Below are 24,620 nucleotides of genomic sequence, written 5' to 3'. Positions count from 1 at the left end.
TTTTATATTTCATCCTATAATATATGCAATATCTTTCAATTAAGAAAGAAAAGTAGAAGAGAATTAAGAGTTATAAAGTAGAGGAAGTGGCAAAAATTTAGAAAAAGAACATGGGGAGGCTCTTTCTTCATTCAATAGAGGTTAGTGAAGAAGGGAACCTATATGAATAATGAATGTAAAAGGAACTAACTCCAACCTATAAATGATTAGTTAATGAAGCAGATCAAGAATGTTAACTCAAGTAGCCTGTTAATCATCCTCTCTTCTTCCATTCTCCGTTGCATCAAAACTCTCATCTTTGAATCCTTCAAGAGTTAAATTACAGTTGTTCATGGTAGAAGGATCAAGGAGGCCATGATTCCAGAGTTTGATCATGAAAAACCTCCAACACCTGCCAAATTTAAGCGAGGTCAACAGCCAAAGATGTTCAAGCATATAAATTGTTGAGTCCAAGTGATTCAGGAGGAGAATTTTTTTAGCTAAAGAGTGCCGAATTTGAAAACTCGAATCGAAATCGGTTCATTCAGCGACTCTTCGAATCATGAGTGGGATGAACTGATACTCATACAAAGGAAATATTTCTAGTGCATTTTCAAATGATTTAAATTAAAGAGGAAAGAACCCATAAGCTACATGTCCATATCAGAAGATATATGGAGAAAAAAGTTTAGTCTTAGAACTTATAAATCATCTAACACAGCACCTTATCAAACTTCCAAATGGCTGCAAAATCAATAGACTGATAATAGGACCTGTGGTTCCAGGTTTTTCAGGTTAACACAATTTTCAAGCTTTAAACTGACATTAAGGCCCATAAGTTCTCTGATTAAACTTGCTTTCAAATTCCAGCAGGAAAAATATTAAGGGATCAAAAAGTTTCCAAAATTACTCTTTAAATCAAATTACCGTCCATCCGAGCACAACTCAATAAATAAGACACTAATTATCATTTTAAAGGTCGATGGTTCAATCTCCACCCCCACAATTGTTGACCACATCCGAATCCAAATAATAAAAACATAAATATTAATAAAGAGCAGCGTCAAAGATTAATTGCAAATCTTATTTATCTGACTTACTGTAACGATCCAGATCCATCGCTAGCAGATATTGTCCTCCTTGGGCTTTTCCTTTCGGGCTTGCCCTCAAGGCTTTAAAACGCGTATGCTAGGGGAAGGTTTCCACTGCCCTCAAGGCTTTAAAACGCGTATGCTAGGGGAAGGTTTCCACACCTTTATAGATGGTGATTTGTTCTCTTCCCCAACCAATGTGGGACATCACAATCCACCCCCCCTTTGGGGCCCAACGTCCTCGCTGGCACTCTTTCCTTTCTCCAATCGATGTGGGACCGCCTCCAAATCCACCCCCTTTGGGGCCCAGCGTCCTTACTGGCACACCGCCTCGTGTCTACCCCCTTCGGGGGACAGCGAGAAGGCTGGCACATCGTCCGGTGTCTGGCTCTGATACCATTTGTAACGACCCAGATCCACCGCTAGCAGATATTGTCCTCTTTGGGCTTTCCCTTTCGGGCTTCCCCTCAAGGCTTTAAAACGCGTCTGCTAGGGGAAGGTTTCCACACCCCATCACACTTACATAGAACCTAACATGTAATCTTTCATTTTCCTTTCTTAATGAAAGCATTGTTCCTGGTTAGGGAAAAAGAAAAAATATTGCTTTGCAGAAAGCTTTGTAAATTAGTTATGAACTTATCTACCAGACCCATATCACTATAGTGTATTTGTATGCAAAGGAGAAGTTGCAAAATTCTTGTCTTTCAAGGGGTCTGACTCTTTACTCAAAGGCTACAACTTTCCACTCCCACCATAATTTATAGAAGAAAATAAGCACGTTGTCTATAAGATACTAAGATACCTAAATTTGACATAAAAGAGATTTGGACTTGAAGAAAACAACAATCTACTCCTATTCTGATTGGCTTCGCTTAAAAATGGATGGAAAATGAACCACTGGATATTGTACCTTTGTTTCGGGAAGTTGATCATCTAACGAAGTTTGAATTATATGCATACATATACACACTATACACCAAAGATAGTGCATCGGCCAACAAAACAACTAATAATGAGCAAACATTATTATTAGGCTCTCTTTCGGCTTGTTAGAGCAATAACACAACTAATAATGAAGGAACATTATTATTGTTGCAAGTATACATTAGATGACTCTTTTTCTTATTAATTTTTAGAGAACTGAGAAATGATAACTAGATCTTAATCTAATCTAATCTAAATAATCTAAATATCATTACATCTCAATAAAAATCCCTAGATACTAGATAACTAAATCTAAATAGTAATACAAGTTATCTAAATAGTAATACATAAATACCACATACGCAACTAAATCTAAATAAATATAAATTAGGGAGGTCAACTACTTCTAAATAGGAATTACACAAATATCCTTCAACACCCCCTCAAGCTAAGTAATAGATATTGTTCATTCTCAGGTTGGACTGGATAGGTTTATGTGCAATACTATTGCACGACTTGGATAACACGACTTCATCGGTAGCTATGAAGGTTCCAAATAAATTTGCAAACGTTAGCTATGAAAGCTCCAAATAAATTTGCAAATGGTAGCTATGAAGGCTCCGAATAAATTTGTCAACGGTATTTATGAGAGTTCCAAATAAATTTGTCAACGGTAGCTATGAAGGATTCGAATAAAATTTTCAATTATAGCTATGAAGGCTCCGAATAAATTATCAATAGCTATGAAGTTATGAAGTTCTTTGTTAGCACATTCGTTAGTTGAAGCCATGAAAGTATACCATCCCCTTGGAGAACTTACACCAGCATTGTTCGCCCCTCCTGTGCTCACTCCTTTTAGAGCACTTCAAGAACTTACACCAGCATTGTTCGCCTCTCCTGTGCTCACTCCTTTTAGAGCACTTCAATGGGCATTGCACACCTCTTTCGTGCCCACTCCTCTTGGAGAACCGACTAATTTAAAAAACCTCCATCGCTTACAATAGAAGATAGAAGGATATTTGTGTGTAATTCCATTAAATATGAGAAATAGTTGACCTCCCTAATTTACCCATAATTTACCCCTAATTTATTTCAATTAGTTACCTAGATATTTATTTATATTTAGTTACATAGTATCTAGACATTATTATTTAAATTTAGTTATTTAGTATCTTTAGATATACAGTTAACCTAGTATTTAGATTATCTCCAGACTTGCAACATTATCTTTGGGTTTGTTAGGTTTTATATCACTTTTTGGCCTTTAGTTGTTGAGATCGGTTTTGTAGTTACCCTTTAGGTCTCATTTTGCTAGACTAAAACCCATTTATGTATTAGTTTTTCTCCTTTCGTATGGGGTTGTTTTTTATACCTTGTATTTTTTTTTTTTTTTTTTTTTTCATTTTTACTCGATGAAAGTTTAGCACCTTATCCAAAAATAAAGAAACTAATAATCAATAACATCACAACCTATATCAAAATGCAATGCCGCCGGAATCTAAACCAGCCACGGAAATATGCTAAAATTGTGCGAGATCATTACCAAAAGAGAGCCGGAGATGAGACAAGTTCTTTGCCGTGAAGTTTTGAGAATGCTTCACATGCCCAAGGAACGTGACCATCAGCTAGCACCCTGGTACACAGAAAATAATGTGATTTTTTATAATAGGGATTGTGAGACCGCCAGGCAAGTATTATTTAGGGTGCAGCTCAGTTCGGTGCAATGTTAAATTAGAATTAAACATGATAGAGAAAGAAGGTAATGAAAAATAAGAAAATTAAGGTTGGCAAGGAACAACCTTTGCTTTCTAACAAAGGAATTCCATAGATGCATAAGCCATTTTTCATCTTTGGTCACATCCACGAAATCGTCGAGCATCTGTAAATTAACAGCTCGAGTTAGTATTTTAAGTTTGCACAAATTCCAAAAAAGTGAATTTAACCGGTCCAAACAGAGTAGCAAATAGGATTGTAATCACATACCGAACCAAAATATTCAATATTGTTAGTTCAAAAAATCAATTCGGTATGACTAGGATACGTTCATGAAACGATATGATTTAGGATATGCATGGAAACGATATGACTACGAAGTGTTTACAATATGATATATGTTATGGTATGAAATGTGTGATAAATGGACATGTTTATGATATGATATATTGTGATACGATAAGTTAGGTATAGGAAACGATATGATCACGGTTGATCGATGAAAAATCCGTATGAAAAAAATTCCCTCTAAAAGATTCCCAGCAGGAACAAGTCAAATATTTCGTAGTTCAAAGAAAACCATACCCTTCGGTCTTCAAAATCTGCAATGTCATCATCCACTTCATCCTCACTATCTTTGTCGGATAATATTTTATCTAGTGCCATAGGCTTCCAATATCAAAACAAAAGATAGAGATGAGCAAGCAACAGATTTCAGTCCAGGCAAAAAGGCTGACAATAGCATGGTAGCGTGCTGGGTAAGATGGAAGCAAACTAGATTTAGATGTAGCTAAAATATTCTAGCTACACTTCAAATTTTTAATTAAACAGAACAGCAACCTGGAAAGTTCATGTACCGAGCCTATAACTACTTGTCCAAAACTATTTAGAACAAATTAATCCCACGTTGATAATATGCCTAATATAAACATCTTATATTTGTTTTGACTACTAAATGTTAAAAAATTATACAACCGTAGGACTGAAAACAAAGAAATAAAAATACTAATGATCCAAACTCGGCAATGAGCAGGCACTTTTCAACTTTTACTAACAAGTTGATTGGACTATTCTTCTAAGAGTAAGTTCACTTTCATTTCTTACCGATTCTATAACTTGATTGTTAATTTAACCTGTAACAGTCCAAGTCCACCGCTAGTAGATACGTCCTCTTTGAACTTTCTCTTTCGGGCTTTTCTTCAAGGTTTTTAAAACGCATTTGCTAGGGAGAGGTTTCCACACACTTATAAAGGGTGTTTGATTCTCCTCCCCACAAACGTGGGATATCACATAAATGGTAAAAGTGCATATTTAAATTTCGAGCCCAGGCCACCGCCACTTCTGCTCAACACAGTACAAAAGCACAGGGCCAACCCCCATCTCACCCCCACATAAAATGTAATAATTCATTCTTAATTAAGTAAACTTTAATCATTGAAAAACATCAATGTTGTCGGTCATGAACTGGTTGTGACAAAAGAAATAAGTAACATGTAAATCAAGATTCATACCTGAACCCTGTGAGAGTGGTAAAACTGCCGTTTCTGCAAAAGCATGCGGCTGAAATAACATAATAAATTGGCTACCCTTATTAACTGGCAGACTCAAAGATGATAAAAATAGAGAGCTCTAGAATTCAAGGATGAACTTGAAGTTTGGATTTCGTTGATTGCAAAAAAGCTAGGAAGAGCAAACATGGATATGATATGAAAATGCCAATGCACCATTTTCTAAATATAATGGCATACACAACAAAGACACATGCAATGACAAAAATATTTTGAGAATTACTTCTACATACATCACATATTTCAATGTTTTCGAATATAATGAATTATATGAGGTAAAGATTTAAAGGTATAGACTTGTATTATCATCTATTCAATTTATGGAATAAATATTTAAAGCCTCGATATAGATGTTTCAATTTTTTTATTTAAAATGATATAAACAAATTTTCTCATTTTCTCTACAAAACGTGTTTTCAACATGTCCTTGGAGTCACCAATATGTCTCGTGAGTCCTAAGCATGTCATTTGTGTGTTTAGTATTCAAAAAAGTGATAAAAGAAATCAAACACTCCAACTAAAGCATTCTAAACAAATCCAAAACGAGTAAGTTATCTGAAGTCACTCTACTGGAAATAGTGTATGTGTAAAGACGTCAAAAGCCAAACGACAGGAAATTTATTTGTAATAATCATGACTCTTGCTAAACCAAAGAACTAAGTCATGGTCCCATCCAAAATCTTTTCGATTATTAAACACTGTACAGAAATTCTAATTAATACTTTTTAAAGCACAAGGTGAGCCAAGTAAGGCAATAATAATTCTTGACATAATCTAAGCTAAATTATAATAATTCTTGATATAATCTACAAGCTAAATTGTAACAATCCAACTAAAATGGAATAGATAAATATTTCCCTCTAATAATATCAAAGTTTTCAGATATAAACTCCTGCATCATAACTAGATTTTTTTTTTTTTTTATAAGAATCATTATAATTATTTTTCTTTAGTAATATTAAAAAGAATATTCACAATCCCATCACAGAAAGGTATAAATTAGACACCCCGAAGTTTTATTTCTTGTCAAAGAAAATACAGGAAGCCTAAGTGAAGTCACCATCCAAAATCAATTACATGGTTAAAGCTCAATACAGTTTTTGAAATACGTTATATGACGTGGGGTGGGGTCTTATAACCTCTCAAGGGCAATATAGATGCCTTAGCCCATTGAGCTATGCTCATGTTGGCAACTTCCAACTGGTTCTAATATATAAGTAACCAGTTAAGCAAAAACAAAAAACACAAAAAAAATCAAACTAAAAAGGTAAACAACCAGAACAGAACTAAGCCCTAGACTACTTGTGAATGAAGCTTTGATATCTGAAGAAAAAAGCCAGAAAAGATGGTAAACATACTTTTTTGGGTCTCGTTCTACCGTTAACTTCCTTGCTTTGGCTGGATGTAAATGATCACTTCCAGATAGTACTTTATAACATTCAGGACCCGTACACGATTGACTGATAGCCATTGAGACACCTGGAATATTTGAGCTGGATGCAACATGCTCAATGCACTCCATAGAGGAAGGACATTCAAGACCAATATTTTCTCCTTGTTGTGCATTCTGCAAATAAGCCTCAATGGGGAATGAATGGCTGCCCTCTTTTTCACAGGATACACCATCTAAATACAAACTTAATTTCAGTTAAAGTGCCAAGCAAATTATTGTGATCGTGTAGTTCAATTTCCACAAAATGTAAAGGGAAAGAAGAGAAAATCCATCTACGAAGAAATAAGATAATGAATAGCTTACTGCAATTGATATGGCATAAGCTTTTCAAAATTATGATATATAGCATGGATCAATGAATTTATGCAATTAATTAATATTCATTTTAATTGGATGGACACTGAACAGTAAAATCCTCAACCCCCTAGGCAAATTTAAGATTTAATCAACTCCCATTTGTAGAATAATATCTGCTGTTAAAACTGACCATGAACTTTTTGTGTAATTTATAATTACATAAATGAAACATGATGGAGTATCCTTCGTATTCTTTCTTTTCTTTTCTTTTCTTTTTTTTAACATGATACGCAACATACTTGCCATCCCTTTTTAACTAAACGAGGGGGAAAATTGTTAAGAATTTTAGAACCACATTTCATGAGGCTTCTATTTCTCCAGCCAAATATTCCTAGATATAAAACACCATGTAACCTCAGGTAAGCACAAATGATCAGCCAAGTTTACGTCCGGATAACATATTGCATAACAGTAGTTTGCCACTTCTGTTAGTAGGACATAAGAAAGAATTATATCATTCCCTTTTCCTCTATCTTAAAGGAAATAACTTTAAAGGACTGAAAAAAGAAAAATAAAATTCTTACATTGGATCGGAAAAAAATTACCAGCGTTATGCCCGATAAATCCCTTAGGCATGCCTTCTGTGGAAGGTCTAGCTGAGTCCATCTCCAAGAACTGCACATACTTCCCATTTTGAACAGAGTTCTTCAACTTACGCCTTCGTGGTCTTGGGCTGTATTAGAGTGCCAAATATTTCAATAGAATAAGGAAAAGCACTAAAAAGATGAATTCATACGATGATGTTTAAAAAACATACCACAAGAAGAAAGTTTGAAGTTGTGGGTCCACCCCATCTGCTACAGTCTGCAAAGAAAAACATACTACCAGCCTTCAAGAGGAGGGTTTGGCACGATAATCCACCAGCCTTCAAGAGGAGGGTTTGGCACGATAATCCAATGAAATTGCTAATTAACTAGCATAAAATGCCATGACATGAGCTAAAAGATGGAGTGAAGAGACAAAACGAGAAAAGGATGAGAGGAAAGAAAGAACATGACGTAGTTGCCTTGTTATGATAGCAATAAGAAAAGCAAAGTTGCCAAAGAGATTTGTCCACAAAATAAGAATTCCAAACTCTTACCTCAGGTCTAAAGACATCAATTTTCACAGAGACATTCACTGCCTGATATTCTTCAGTAACCTACACGTTAAATGTTTCTTCACAAACCGCATAATGGCTCGATAAGCAGCAAACATCTAGACATTGGAGATTACCAACCCAGTATTCGAAGTTGAACATATCATGGGAAGAGCCTAAGTGGTACCGCAAACCCTAAAAGATAAGCACAAAGGATCAATCAAGTATGCCACCAAACAAGCAACTAAATCTTCAAATTATATGATTTATCTCTATGATATGATCCAGCTAAAATTATGCTATACAAATACATATTATCAACACAAACAAGTACAACAAAGGAAATATAACAAAATAATAATAATTTGATTAAAAAACTCAGCAACAAACTTCATGAAAAATGTCAAAATGAGCAGTACGAATATAGAATATCTACATTTGTACTACACAATGCCCGGTGGTAAAGCATAATTTCTGTAAATTTTCAGTTAATGAGCTCATTCAGTTAGGTCCGTTTGCAGTTATCGTAAGAACTAAATTATTGGAGAGTTATTCATTAACCACAGTAGTTAGACACACGAGTACCTAAAATTATGTATGTATAAAGGTAGCTGCTCCTTTTAAATTGAAATGTGACTGAAGGTAATCTATAGAAACGCCCATTAGGTAACAATGTCTAGATATTTTCCACGAATAAATGTAATTTTGAGGATTCGGATTGTACGCAATGGAGTAGAAGTTTCAAGTTTCAGTTCAGATATATCTTTAATAACGTGTGGTATGTTTCTAGCTTGTAACAGATCTTGACTCTCCTGATGTAGGAAATGATACTTAACACGCCCTTTTGGGACAAGGGAAGGGCTATTATAGCATGCTGCTTTCTGATTATTTGGTGAATGTTTGAACTGAGTGAAATAAAAGAAATTTTAGATGAGAGTTTAAATTCTCAAATAGAACTTTTAAAATTTTAAATGGGTAGTTGAAGGGCCAAAGTAATTGTCCTATAATGCGTAAATCACTGTTTTGAGTAAATTCAAAATCAATTTACCAACATTGTAAGAAGATAAAAAAAAGTAATCTCTATCTTTATCTTGAAAATTATTCTACAAGTAGAAACTATTGAAAGAATGATCTTAATTATATCTATGTAAATTCTAGCCTTAATTTTATCTATATTGTTACCTATATCTGGAGATTTTGTATTGTTCCCTAACATCTAAGTATCTAAGTTTCTTTATTATAAAAGGCACATGTACCTCCCTACAAATTAGGAAGAAACTTGAGTAAGATAATTTACACTTGTAACATGGTATCAAAGTCATTCTATTTCAGGAAGTGTGATTACTCGAGGTAGCCTTCATAGCTACCAATCTTCCACTTTGACCAAATTTATTTGGAGCCTTTGTAGTTACCAATCTTCCACCTTGAGTAAATTTACTCGGAGCCTTCATAGCTACCGATCTTCCACCTTGACTAAATTTATTCAGAGTCTTCATAGCTACTGATCTTTCACCTTGACAAAACTTATTTGAAGCCTTCATAGCACATCTTCCACCTTGACCAAATTTATTCAAAGCCTTTATAGCTACCGTTGAAGCCGTGTCTTGACATTCAAGTCGTATGATCACTATTGCACATAATCCTATCTATTCCATAGCTTGAGGGAGAGTGTTGAAGGAATGACTATAATTATATCTATGTAAATCATAACCTTAATTGTATCTACATTGTTACCTAATATCTAAGGTTCCTGTATTGTAACCTCATATCTAGGTAATTATATTGTTACCTAATATATAGGTATTTAGCTAGCCTTTCTTTATCATAAAAGACACATGTACCTCCTTGAAAATTAAGAAGAAACATGAAGAATTTTCCTTATTAAACCCACTTAAAGATTCAAACATGCTACCATTGGGTAGATGTTACTCAAAACCGAAAGCCTTCGCCAATGGCGTCACCCCTTCAGGGCTATCTTTATGTATATCTTATTATATTAAAAGGTGAGGTAGTTGAGAATCATTTTTAGACCGATTTGTCCTCTATAAACTTTTGAATTCCAAACGTATCCCAAATAATGGCAGTTGGCCATTATTTACCTTGTTAGTTTTATTAAATTTGTAAAAAACTATTTATGTTATACAATTAAAATGAATCATGTAAATTTTATATGTTGGTGAAATCTAGACCAAATTTTTAAATGAAAAATTAGTTTTAAAAACTTATGTGGCTACATTTTTTTAAAAAAAATAACTTTTAAAACAAAACATTTGTAACCAAAGGAAGCTTTAGAATTTAAAAACATGGGTTAAAAATACGGCACCTGCACGTAAAAAGTTTCTAGAATGGTTAAAATATCACCTCAATCACTCCTGGGTTATGGTAACTCAAGAAACCAACATAATTGAGGAACATGAACTACCCCTCCCGATTTACGATATTCTGAGGGATAGGGATACCAAGATATCTAAAGCCCATAAGAATAAGATACCGAAAACCCATATTCTTAAACCCTCCCATCTCATGCCGAATGCCCGTATGCAGATGGCATCATTCTTGATACATATATTCCAATACTCCATGGAAAATAAGCGTGCTCAAATGCCAACTCTCAGAGATATCAAGGAATTTATATTATTAAGCTTTCCACCTAAATTTTCGAAACAAGATTGATCCAGGCCATCAACCCAATAAATTCCCTTAGCATTATGATTGAAAGAAGACAATCGTAATAGCATATAAATAAAAGGAAAAAATTAGATATAGGCATATTTGCTATGAAAATGATTTCTTTAGAAACTTCCATATGAATTTCAACCCAATAACTTTTAAAAAACAAAAAATGGTCAAGAAACAAAAACCGTAACTTCACATTTAAGGAATATCATAGAGTCTGAATCCCTACCTTAAAGCTTGCGCATAGCATCAAACAAAATGGACATGAGAAGTCTTCAGTCACTACATGATTAGAGAATTGGGATCAAAACTATACGTTCAAAGAACAAGATAGAGGTCTTTACAAAAAAAAAAAAAAAAAAAATGTGTTAGACAGACTTGTAAGTAGATATTAGTGGTTCAAGGTCAAAAACATTGCAATCATCTTGGAATGACAATTAAAATATCATAATGAGTAACATGATATATCCAATCACGAAACATCCTTACATATGCCCATGGAGGAGGAATTTGGGAAAATAGGAGTGACTGAAAAAAATGAAAAGAATAAATACCTCTTCCATCTCTTAATCAAAATATGGGAGTTACATAGATATCAGTACAGCAAATGATTTACAAGACATACTTATACCTTTTTGTTAGATTATCTTATATTTAAAAGGAAACTACAAGTCTTTACAGATAAATATACATATATATATATATATACACGCACACATACTTCTCCAAGAAGTAATGGAACTTATTGTCTATAGATATTATTAGCTATAATTATTCTTAGTTACAACAGTCAGCATCAATGTGGATGGAACGACCCATAAAACTATAACTAACTACTACTTATTGTATAGCTCAATTGTAGACATCTAATAAATCAATACAACGCACGTGGTAAGCTCTAATTATACAGGTCCTTTTAGTTCCAACAGCCGCATCAAGTTTATGGAAGGATGTANTGTATAGTTAACTATTCCTTCTTTCTTCCTTTTTTTTTTTTTTTTTTGGTTCAAAGCTATTACTTATTTTACAACTCAATTGAAGAAATATAATAAATTAATGCTACACACGTAGGAAAAAGAGGAAATTTCAATATAAATGTCCATTTTGGAATAAAAACCTTGATTTTTACAGTAAGCACATATTCTCATGCACGCGTGTAAATTACATTAAGCATCACCTTTAAAATTAGTAAAAAATTGTGGAGCTGGCAACTTGCTTTTCTTTGCATACTACTCTCTCCTGACTTAGTATTTTTAGTTCATAAGAAATGGGGAGACGTACATTCCACAAAAGAATCAAAGAATAGTCTAAGGGAAAGGGGTAGAGATAACCCTCCCCATAAAACTAACAAATGAGAGCCTTCAATGATTAAGAATCATCAAAAGGATGTGGTAATAGAACGAGGATATATTTGAAAATCATGTTTAAAATAGTGTTCTGCTTCAAAAATTAAATAGTTTTAAAATTAAAAAAAAAAAAAAAAACAAAACTCACTTAATAGAACAATTTTAAAAAATGGTTTTCTGGAAAGGAATACAAATAACAAAGATAATTTATTTTAATAAGAAACAAGCATATTCCAAGTTGAAAAGTTCAGGGGGGCAGGATACTCTCCAATTGGTATGTATGTAAGAAAAAGAGTAACTACAAAAATCTTTAGACTTCACAAAACAATATTTTATTGTCCTCGTGTATTTTCTTTTCATCTTTTGTTGAATGTACCATTCATATACAATTATTAAATCTTTTTTTAAGTATAATTTGATTTATGCATTATATTTCATATTTGTAAATTAATATGAGAATAAAATAAATAAATAAAGTAAAAATATATATCCATCCAAACAAAGTTTAAATCTAAACATAGAAATAATAAAAAACGGTTTTAAAATATTGGTTTTTTAAAAAATTACACATAAAAAACACAATGAATAGCAATATAATTGATTATATGCTTGCAAGGAACATACGATCAACAGATTTATGGCGACTATTTCAGCACATAAAATCATAAATGAATAAGAAGTTGTCTTTCTAAAGGCATGGCATGTCAATAGGATTTAAACCTTGCAAGAAATTAGAATTATCAACGGCATTTAAAAGATGAAAACATTCGATAAATCACTACAAAGAAAGGAAGGGAGAGACCTTCAGTTTTTCGTACTATGTTGTTGTAGTCCCTATAGTTGAAAATTACAACTCCAGTGCTCACTCTGTACATAAGGCCAAAAATATCCATCACGCACCCATTGGATTTAAATGAAACCACGTTGAAATATAATACCAGAAAGGATAAGGGCACAAAAGAATAATTTCATTCTCATTTAATTTAGTTGGCAAATAGATCTGCAGCTGTCATTTGTGAGCCAAAGGCAAAACGTGAGCCAATGGCGTTATTGTGAAACCACTTTGATGTTTCATGAACGTGTTGTTCTTACCATCTGATGAAACATAAAAAACCATTCGAGTATACTTTTTAGAAAAGATGCTTAATAGATTAACTACTTAAAACTATTTTCTATTGTTTAAATTCTAAAAACTATTTGGAAAAGTATCTTGGTTCTTATGAGTTTATCTATTTAATCTCTATATTATTGTACAATTATACATATTAAAGTCAGATATGCTTAAAAAAAAAAATCAAAAGAAAATGATCATATATGAACCAGTTGAACAGAAACACCAAAACAGAAAAATACTACTTTCATGTAGAAAAGCGCTTTAAGAAAATTTCCGACAAAATAAGTTTTATTCATCAATTTTCTTTCTTTTTTTTTTTTTTCTGGAATAGAAAATTTTTTCTTAACATGACTACCAAACGGATAGTCATTTCATATATTTCCTCCAGAGTCAATAACATATCTCCTCCTGAGTAAATAACATAATGAAATATAAAATATGACAAAGTTCATATTTAATATCCTATACATCAGTAATATAGGCGGACTCAAACTAAAATAAACATCTTTGTCATCAAATTTAGAGGTCTCCTATAGCTAAAGAATAATGGCTAAAAAGTATCGAATCCAGACTAAACTTAAAAAGATGACAACCATCTGCCACAGGTTGCTCCTTTTATTTAATATGAAAATGAATAACTAACCTCTTTTTTCGCCTAGCTTGTAGTTTGTAATGCAAACAACGTCGAAGAAAAGAAGGCTGCAACAGAGGAATTAATTTCATCAGAACTTATAAAATTGAGTTAACGTATAAAATGAGTACTAAAATTATGTTTTGGAAAAAATAAACTTTGAAGTACATTGCGAACTAAAGGACCTCATGATTTAAAGCATGTGAATATTTTACTTACAAAAGCATTCAATTCATTATATTTCTAAAAAAAACAAATCAATTAATTGCGAATAACAAAAGAAATTTTTGTCCATTAAAAAGCATCAAGGAAGCTGATCCGCAAGAAAATAGAGTATGGAGTAAAAAGTAATTTGACACAAGGAGATGCATCACATTACATTGTTAAGGGAACGAAGATGAAGAATGTTGTATAGTTCAACTGGTTTGCAATATATTAGGAGACTATCTTCAGCTGTAGTTGCCTCTTCTAAGGAATGAACGTGGAAGTTATCGTGACACATCTTGAACTTTGCAAGAGATTTGTTAAGAATGATGAAAAAATCTACCAGATCTCTATTACTGTTACAACCGCAATAAACAAGTGTTAAAACATCATATAAACTGAAGTTTCTAAACAGAATTAAATATTGAAATATCAAATCAATACTGATCCCACAGCGGCTGTATCATCATATATATATATATATATATAACAAATTTCAACCCAAGAATGAAATATTACGATGCCTACAAAAGTAAAAAATAACAACAGAAACCTTCCTGATTAGAACACCTTGAAGAAGACCCTAATCATTAAATTCTTTATGGGTAGCATTCCAAGAAGAAGAAACAAAAACACAGTTTGTCCCAAATAACGTCCAAAACTTTTTCCTCAGCTACAAAAACTCTTCTATTTCTTTCTTACCACGCCCCCATTAAACAACTCCTTTTATACATCAATTTCATTGATAGGATGAATGTACAAAAGGGACCACAACCCAAGCCAAAGAATTACGAGAAGACCTTATAATTGGTTACAATGGAAGAAATGCAATAATAACAAGTATATATATATAAATAAAAATAAAAATAAAATAAAACAAAAAATAGGAGGGCTAGACCAACTTAAAGAAAGATAGTCCCAAATTTTCTTTAAAGGTCTTTCAGCGTCCTAAAAATCCTATGATTTAATGCCAGCCAAAAGCACAGAGGTTGTTGGCTAGAAAGGTGTTACACTAAAGGATTCTATCCATCTTTTTAAACAGGCAGCCAAGTAAGAAGAGAGGCGGTTTACTTGGTAAGCTAAGAAAAGCTCCATCACAGTCAAAAAAAATAAAAGAACGTCCACCACAAAAGGGGATAGGAGAACGTAAAAACAAGTGAAGTTACTAAACATCTTTGTTAGCCCTTTTGCAGAAACATACCACCTATGGGGGATCGCTTTCTTCTGGATTTCCTCTGAAGAATTAACACCACCAAGGAAAAGGGTTCACCGAAGACTTTACACTTTGTGGGATTTCATCCTTCCAAATCACCCAAGAAGATACACAATATGGCTATAAGAGTACCACCAAGCTTGGTAACAAGAGATTTCATCAACTAAAGGCTCGAATCACCCAAATCAAATTCATAAAATGCAATTAGCTTTTAAACAATCATATTTAATTATTTTTTACTTAAAGTAGTTACATTATGTATATATAATAGATGGATATTTTTCCCTAGAGAGTGCCAATCCATAAGCAAGGATTCCCTGTCCCTAACCCTATTCCTCAAATCAAGGTGTGTAACAAAGACATGGATTGAAGTCTTTTTTGCAAAGTTTAGGATGGAAATTGATATCCAACCTCATCCTATCCCATTTTTAACACTACCTGAAGCAAGGCGTACTCACTAAAGGGCATGTTATATTTTGGTGATTTTAAATTTTATAAGAAACTAAGTATAGATTTTTTGTTATTGTTCCAAAAATATAAAATATCCATTAAGAGAAATGGGCCATCAACCGAGATTACGAATTCCCATGAAGTTGGTAGGAGATCTCCTATTATGCAAACTTATCAACGGGTAAAATGGGGAAATGAGGGTAAAGATTTTGTGGGAACTGGTTTGGGATCGTGCATCTGCTGTACAGACTTGGTAGGAGGGGTTTTTTAGGGCTTTTAAGTTGTTGGTTGCGGTGTGAGATTTTGTGGACAATTGTGCCATAGGAGAGAATCCCAGCTCTTTCGAATAGCTGGGGTGTTTGCCTATGTTTCTCTACTTTTGGTTTTTGATTACCAATACAATCAACTACATTAACCCATTATTCATTGAATAACTCTAAATAGAGCAGTGTTGCTTTAAACCCCTAACAATTTGAAAACAAAGCACATTCATCCAGGGAGAACACAAAGGATGGCGCACAAACAGCTCAAGGACAGAGTGGAAGGTACGGAGAAGGATATTGTTGAGATCAAAGTGGCAATACAAGGGATAAAGAAGAACCTAGAATGCTTAACGATGATGAGGTCTAATCTAGCAGTGAAGATGTGTCAAACCACCTTAGTCTGCATGGATAGTGACACAAATACTTGTAGCCACTTATTAGAATGAAGATTACAGTCAGCTACTGTACACATAGCTTTAGATAGGAGTTTGTTAACATCTTTCACAGAAGGACATCATGGCCTAGTGAGGATGGGGAATGGTAGAACCTCTAACCCCACTGGGATTGGGAATGTCAATCTGAAGACAGAGTGAGTGTGGAGATAATTAAGATGAATCTTATCTTTATTAGCAAGTTAACTAATGAAGGTTGTAGGTGTGAGTTTGGTAGACGCTAGTGTAAGCACAGTTTAGGTTCCTAAGGAACGGCAGATGGTGACAAAAAATCTACATCATACAAACGTCTATGGAATGCTGTTGGAGATTCAAAGAGACGGTGGATGCTTGTTAAAGCTGCAAATGGTAGTGGTAGAGGTATAGTTGAGCCAACAACAAAGATGTAACAGCTCAAGCCCACCGCTAGCAAATATTGTCCGTTTTGGCCTGTTATGTATCGTCGTTAGCCTCACGGTTTTAAAATGTGTCTACTAGGGAGAGGTTTCCACACCCTTATAAAGAATGCTTCGCTCCCCTCTCTAACCAATGTGGGACCTCACAATCCACCCCTCTTGGGGGCCCACAGTCCTTGCTGGCACACTGCACAGTGACTGGCTTTGATACCTATTTGTAACAACACAAGCCCACTGCTAGCAAATATTTTCCGCTTTGGCCCGTTACGTATCACCGTCAGCCTCACGGTTTTAAAATGCGTCTACTAGGAAGAGGCTTTCACACGCTTATAAGGAATGTTTTGTTCCCTTCTTCAACCGACGTGGAATCTCACAAAACTAATTTCGATCAGTCAAATCAAGATCCATCAATTCAAAAGCAATTTAGAAGTTTGAGAGAGAAGGTTGATGATTTTCATGAACCTCAATTGTGAGACGCTCAAATGAATTGATGAAGACGTCTAGGTGAGTGGGGTCATCAAAGTGGAAGGTCAAAGCAGTTACAAAAGTCAATGGTCAGGTCTTTAGCATGCAATAGGCTTGAATAAAGGAGACAACATTCACGGTGTGTATTTTCGTCAAGAATAGTTGTTCGGATAGGAAAAAGATGTTAGGTGTTACAACTTAGCTAAAGTAGGAGGACGTGTCTGTCTCTTACATTTGGAAGACAAATCCACATAGCTTGCCCATACCTCGAGGTGAACAATGACCCTCTTATGTCCTTACTTCTATATTATTTAAACTATTTAGACTTCCAATGGTGTATATATGTCCCTATAAAATCTTGAATAAAAAGAAAAAATGAAATTATTAGAAGATCAATTTAAAATTAAAACTAGGTTCTACATTTTATGCCATATTAAACAAACCTTGCATTTCTTCGTCAAATGTTTCTTCCTAATAGCATTTAAAATGTAAAGAAAGAGGCAACCGCAATTAGAGTGGAAAATAAGTAATTATCAAAGAAGAATTGCTTCTGTGATCGACCAAAATCTTTGGTCAATCACGTGAAAGAGATGCTTATTGCTAACTAGGTTCACAAGGATCTCTCAATCTTCCAATTCTCTATCAAGAAAGGGTAACTAAAATAAAAGGTGCCAATTGTGAGCTTGTTGACCCCACACGCTCTTAGTTTTAGCCTGTTTTGCAAAGATTGAGCAAAAAGTCTATGGAAGTGGTCCTTTAAACTTCATAATCTATTCCATTCATCTATCCAGAGGAACTATTTGGTTCCACCTCCGGTCATGGCCAAAAAACAAAGATTTTTTTCTCAACTAAGTCTTTCTTCTGAATTATATGCTACCGAATATTCCTCCTCAATTTTTTCTAAACCAGGATGCAAAGTCCAAAATTTTTGTATCTTGAAAGAAAAAGTTCTCCGATCTAAAGATCCAATTTGCATACAAATTTTGAGAATAATCAAGATTTATTCTTGCATTCTTCTCCATTTAATGTCCAAAAGTGTTCCATCCTAGACGAAAAAGATCCCCCCAAGTTAAAGATCCAATGTCTAATAAAAATGGGAATGGTCAAGAACTATTCTCGCCTTCTGCACCCCTCTGGCATCCAGAAATCTAGCTACCTTCTTCCAGGATACTATGTGTCAGTAAGTGGTTGCGCCAAATTCTCTTAAGTTTAACCGCATAAATATCAACAATAGGACTTTTGTATAACTACAAATCTTCAATCAAATTATAAAATAGTTGCATGCTTCTTGTTTATCTTCCACATTTGATTTTTAATCAGACTATACAGTTTCATTACAATTACCAATTCAACACCACCTTCTATTGACTATTGCCGTATCTGCTTCTCACAATTCTCCCATATCTCAATGGTTAAACAGACTATAGATGTTGATTAATCCATGTATCCAGCTCATCTCTCAATTGTAACTTTACTGAGAGAGAGAATGTGCACTTACCTCTAGCACTTTAATCTTCCCTTCATCCCACAATATTGTCTGCCTAGACTCGCCTTCTGACCAACCAAAACCTCACACTAATTTCACAATTGATCTATATACCTTCATTCATTTATTGTGAGGTCCCACATCAGTTGGGAAGGAGAACAAAGCATTTTTTATAAGAGTATGGAAACCTCTCCCTAGCAGACGCGTTTTAAGAACCTTGAGGGGAAGGCCGAAGGGAGAGTGGACACGAGGTAGTGTGCCAGCAAGGATGCTGGGCCCCAAAGGGGGTGGACAGGGGGTCCCACATCGATTGGAGAAGGAAACGAGTGCCAGCGAGGACACTGAGCCTTGAAGGGGGGTGGATTGTGAGATCCTACATCGGTTGGGGAGGAGAACGAAGTATTCTTTACAAGAGTGTGAAAACCTCTCCCTGGCAAACGTATTTCAAACACCTTGAGGGGAAGCCCGAAAGGAAAAACCCAAAGAGGACAATATCGGCTAGCGGTGGGCTTGGGCTATTACATTTATCCATCACAATGCAACATCTGGCCAAAAATTCTATGTCGTTTCTTTTTCACCAATATTTCCTGCTAGCCTTTGTCCATTGACTTCTCAACCAAGAACCTTCATATCACAAGAGGATCCTTCATAAATATTCTCACAGCTTTTCTCACGATATATGATAGAAAAATAGATTCTTCAACTCCCTTGCTCCAAGACTCCTTTTTCATAGATGGTGGAATTCTACTTCAATCGAGGATAAGATAATCAATTTCCAGGGCTTTCATGAGGTATTCATCTCCTAAATTACAAAAATAAATAAAACCCAAAAGTTGCTTCCCTTCAATGATATTCCTCCAATAACTTAATTCATAAGCACTGGTTAATTTAGATCAGGCCTATCGGTCAGCGTTTCAAAGGAATCCAGATCAATACAATGTGTAGAAGATCAGTACTAACAACGTTGACCCAGTTGATCCGCAACTTCTAAACAAGAAATCAGCGTCTGTGCCAAGCTCATAAAGAGGGATCCAAATCAAAAACAACCCTAAGCCAATGAATGAACCATTTACTGAGCCCCGCAACAAGGAAAAGGACGATCTTAAAGATAACTCCGAAAGTTCTTAATCCTGATTTTAGTAGAAACGTTTACACGAAACACAACCAAAACAAGCAATTATTCAAAACTAGCAAATGTCAACCAGATTTCATCACTTCTACACCGATTGAGACTAGATTATGCCGAACTTCAACATCTCCAATCAAGAGAACGAGACGGAAACAAACACCCACCAAATAAAACTTGTACTCAGAATTCCATAGCAAAACACAAAAGATGAATAAACTTCTATCCCAGTGAAGTTGGAGAGGAACAAATTATGAACAACGACAGGAGAACCAAACAGAGAAAGCGATAAAAGAAGGCTAGCCTATTAACCTTACCAGAAACAATGGAACCGGCGGGCAAAATCGTTGGAAATTCCGGGGAAAAAAAAAAAGTATGGGTTTCAGAATTGCAGAGTCGTTGAAGAGTAGAAGAAATTGGTTGTTATGTCGAAACCAGAAGGGGAGATTGGAAACGTTTCTCCCTCCAAAATTTATGTTCTTCCCGGAGCTGATCGACGACGCGTCGCCAAATAAAAACTTTCAAAATCACTGCAGATAAAACAAAATAAGAATGGTTAAAATTATACAAACTAATTTTTAACTTTAAATATGAAATTATAATTTATAATATATTTATTTTACTGATTCACACACTAATTTTAAAATCTTCCTTAAATTTATTAATTTCAAAAAAATCAACTTAATTAATTAAATTTGTTTTTTTTTTTAATTTAATAGATTTCCTACCTATGTTTTATAATAGGGGTGTACATGATCCCGGTTGAATCGAGTAGGAAATTTATTTTACCCAACATTCGGGTTGGTTGGATTGGTAACCCAACCCAACCCGAAACTTTTCATAATCCAACCCAACCCTCTATTCTCGGGTTGGGTTGTCAAATTTTTTTTTTTAAATTTTATTTATCCACCATTTATAATTATTCTAATACAATCTTAATAAAATACAATAAAAAAACAAATGGTAACCTATTAACATAGTTCAACCTTGTCATAAAACTAGAGATAACATTTCTTGAGAGTTGGTTAAAGTAACAAAAAATACAGGATAGATTATGAAATTAAATAAACAATAAAATTGATTAGTTTAAATGTATAAAAATAAATGAACTCGGCCGTCTTGGACTGGACTTAGTAACCAAACTCATTGGAAAGATTCTTAATATATTCTATATATTTTTATTTAGCTTGAGTCAACTCGAAGGTTTTGCCCATGAATCCGAAACCGAACCAATTAATTCAGAAAAATGAATCCAACCCTACCTGAAATGCTAATCCAATCCAACCCAACCCTTATAGTTTGGGTTGGGTTGGTCCAAGTTGTTGAATGTACACCCCTATTTTGTAACTTATTAAATACCCATGATAATATTTTTTAATATAGGATTAAAATTACAACATTTTTTATAGTTTATAATTATTAATGTATTTATCTATATTTGGATATGGATGAAATTAAAGTATTTAAATGTAAATATAACATGAAAATTGATTTTTTTTTTCTTTTTCTTTTATCAAAATGACTATGATTTAGAAAGAGAAATGAAATTACTCTTTGTATAAAGTTGGATTCTCAAATTGGTCCACCAATTAATTTTATTTCTTGATTTAAATAAACACCTTTAATAAAAATCAATTTTGTTATTATCATTAGGTTGAATGTACAAAAAGTTTATCGAATAATCTTTTAAATGTCACATGACGATTATATTATTTATTTAGGATCCTATAATGTTCCTATTTCATGTTTTCTTTGTTATTGTTTCTCGTTTTTAACAATCATATCATTAGGAGTGTTCAGATCTAAGAATTCGACCAACTTAGATTATACGTGTAACATCTCATGTCAAAGATTTGAATCAAGACGTAAAATTTAGATTTGGCATTTGATAGCCCTGACATTCCTCTGCGACATGGTCATGATACGTACCTACTCCTCACTTCTTAAGAATGAAAACTATTGACCAACAAGCATGTTTTGTCTTCACTCACGTGCGAGAATTCTCAAGAATTTCTCCAAGTAAAGTATTTTTACTATGAAATTCTTATGATTGAGCTACCGAAAATGAAGGTGCACCATATTAGTTATCCTATTCTCAAGATTATTCTCATACAAATATGGCTTCGATTCATTCATGTACTCCTCCTATACTCCGACCTCACATGTTCAAACCATAAAAGTTGGATTGGGTTAATTTTTTTTTTTTTATAAACAGAAAGTTTGGGTCGATTTGTTAATTAACATTAACCGAACTAACCTAAAAATAGAGTTACAATTCAACCATACCATACCCTACTTTTAAGATTATTACTAAGATTAAGAATATTTGGTGTTTATAATTAATGTTAGTAATGTGTTGTGATCTGTGAATGAGTAGTTATTAATGTAAGATATATCGTGGATAAGTAATATCTCTTTAAATAATTAAAAAATAATAATTCGATTATCCCGATCCAAAATTAGAAAGCATAGAGTTGAGTTAAGTTAGGTTGGATGGTAAACTCGATCAGATTATGAAAAAAAAATTCTACGACATATTCAATTTCTATTTTTATTTTTCTCCCCTTTCCACGTCATAACTATTCTCTCTCTCTTTTTTTTTTCTCTTTTTTCTACCTCCACTTTCTTTTTTGCTTTTTTCACCAACAAACTCTTAATTATTATTTTCTTCTCTCATTTTTAATAGGGTTTCATTTATTTTTACTAAAAAGAAATAAGATATTTGAGGTTTAACCTTAATTTTCAAAGATATTTCATGATTTTATTAGCATGTTTTTCAAAGAAATAAGCTCGCCAACACTTGAAAAACGACAATCGTCGATGTCGATCGACCATCAGAAGAAAAGAGAATATGAATACTAGTGAAAATGATGCAATGAAAAAGGAGACAGTTTGACCGACCTGCTCAATATTTGACCCGAATATGCCCGAGACAAGGTCCATTAAATATTTGACTCAATCCGACCCAACCTCCTAAAGTCCAACCCGTTCGCATGCGTGCATAGGCCCAAGCTTGTTCACGCGTGCACAACTTCAACAAAGCTTGTAGCATCCAACTCAATTTGTATACACCCCTAACTTTGGAGTGTCTTTTTCTCGTTGAAGACATGTCTAGTTTTGTAAACACTTTTTACTCCTAACGTCGAAATTATGTTTTTGATATTTTTAATGTGTTATTTTCTCCGTATCCCAAAATCAAATATTTGAATGATATAATTTCTTATATTCTTAGATAAATTTTTAAAAGTCATCATAAATTTTTCTATCATGCATGAAATAGTTGCTTAAAATTAAGTTCCTAAGTCGGTTAGTTACAAATTAGTCTAACTACATTAACTTATATAAACCGACATAATTTATAATCGGGTGTAGTCGAACTAAAAAAACCTTTTATACAAGAACTATTAGATTTATCATTAATTAGACCGAATATGTGTTAAACACTATATCGTTGTAACCCATCATCGTAAATGTACGAAGGCAATGGGTTCAATGCCAATTTACAATTATCATTGCAAACCATCGCCGTATAGTTAGGATGACATTAAGTTTAATGTAGGTTTTTAGTGTTTTTGTACATATATGATGACAGTTTCGATCTCGATTTTGAATTGTCACCATTGAGCAACCATCATTGTCTTGATTATAGATCATCAAAAATTTTGTGTGGTCGTGCATAATTGACGGGGCTACATAGTAAGCATAAAAATAAGTTAATCAGAGTAAAATCGAGTCATGAAGTCATCTATCTCTAAATGATATATGGTTCAATTCAAATTTATAATGTACAGCGAGATAAGATTTTCAATAATATTGAAACTGTGACCACTAAGTAAAAAAAGGACACATAATGAGTCGAATGAAAGTGATCTTACAGAAATAAAATTATAATTAAAAAAAATAAAAATATTATAATTACTAACGGTGCCAAGATACACCTTTCTTTTATAACTCAATCTTAAGAATCCAGAAGTTTTGAGTAATTTTATGTTGGGTGAGCTTCTAAGAATTTTTCCGATAAATATGTGACTATGGCTCATATTAGTTTGTGGGAATAGTTTTCATCGTGACAGAATCATCGGTGTTGAATCCTAATATTTTGATTTCAATGCTAGACATGAGCTATAGAAATGAACCAATAACCCTAAGTAATAAATAAAGTTTTAGTGTAATAACATTATATATATATATATATATATATATAATTATTATTATTATTTTTTGTCTTCCATCCACAATATTTTTGAATTTATACAATCCAAATAGTTTTACACTGTTCTGACTCAAAAATCCGTTGTAGTCTAGTTGGTCAGGATATTCGGCATTTACCTGAAAGACCTGGGTTCAAGTTCTGGAACTGGAAATATTTTCGTTTTTATTGTTTTTAACAAATCTTATTTTTACTTAACATGTTTGGTTTCACTTGATTTCAAAGATCCGTTGTAGTCTAGTTGGTCAGGATATTCAACTCTTATCCAATAGACCCGGGTTCAAATTCCGACAACGGAAATGCTTTCATTATTTTTGTTTTTAACAAATCTTATTCTTCGTTAATATGTTTGGTTTCACCTATTTTAAAATTCGGCTCTCACCCGAGAGACCCGGGTTCAAATCCCGGCAACGGAAATACTTTCGT

General features: G+C 33.6%; 1 protein-coding gene across 4 annotated transcripts; it reads right to left on the bottom strand.

The window, feature by feature from the left end:
- Positions 1–52: 52 nt before the first annotated feature.
- Positions 53–20,523, bottom strand: LOC111446430 (polycomb group protein EMBRYONIC FLOWER 2-like). Of its 4 annotated transcripts, none has more exons than XM_023085250.1 (15): positions 20,302–20,523; positions 14,310–14,490; positions 13,943–13,998; positions 12,988–13,052; positions 11,069–11,121; positions 8,305–8,358; positions 8,167–8,226; positions 7,843–7,889; positions 7,610–7,758; positions 6,634–6,901; positions 5,219–5,267; positions 4,293–4,376; positions 3,794–3,873; positions 3,538–3,627; positions 53–391 (listed from the first exon to the last, which is right to left on the bottom strand). In XM_023085250.1, the coding sequence occupies exons 2-15, from the start codon at positions 14,430–14,432 to the stop codon at positions 250–252; spliced, it is 1,320 nt and encodes a 439-aa protein (XP_022941018.1). In that variant the 5' UTR covers positions 14,433–14,490; positions 20,302–20,523; the 3' UTR covers positions 53–249. The 4 variants fall into 4 exon arrangements, with proteins under 4 accessions (XP_022941018.1, XP_022941043.1, XP_022941035.1 ...); XM_023085275.1 differs by having other exon boundaries at positions 7,631–7,758; positions 20,302–20,520; XM_023085267.1 differs by lacking the exon at positions 20,302–20,523 and adding an exon at positions 20,152–20,280.
- Positions 20,524–24,620: the final 4,097 nt, after the last annotated feature.

The sequence above is a fragment of the Cucurbita moschata genome, unplaced genomic scaffold (assembly GCF_002738365.1).
Source record: "Cucurbita moschata cultivar Rifu unplaced genomic scaffold, Cmos_1.0 Cmo_Scf00001, whole genome shotgun sequence".
Taxonomy (NCBI): Eukaryota; Viridiplantae; Streptophyta; class Magnoliopsida; order Cucurbitales; family Cucurbitaceae; genus Cucurbita; species Cucurbita moschata.
The sequence above is the reverse complement of the archived record's forward strand: the minus strand, read 5'-3'. Positions and strand labels throughout refer to the sequence as shown.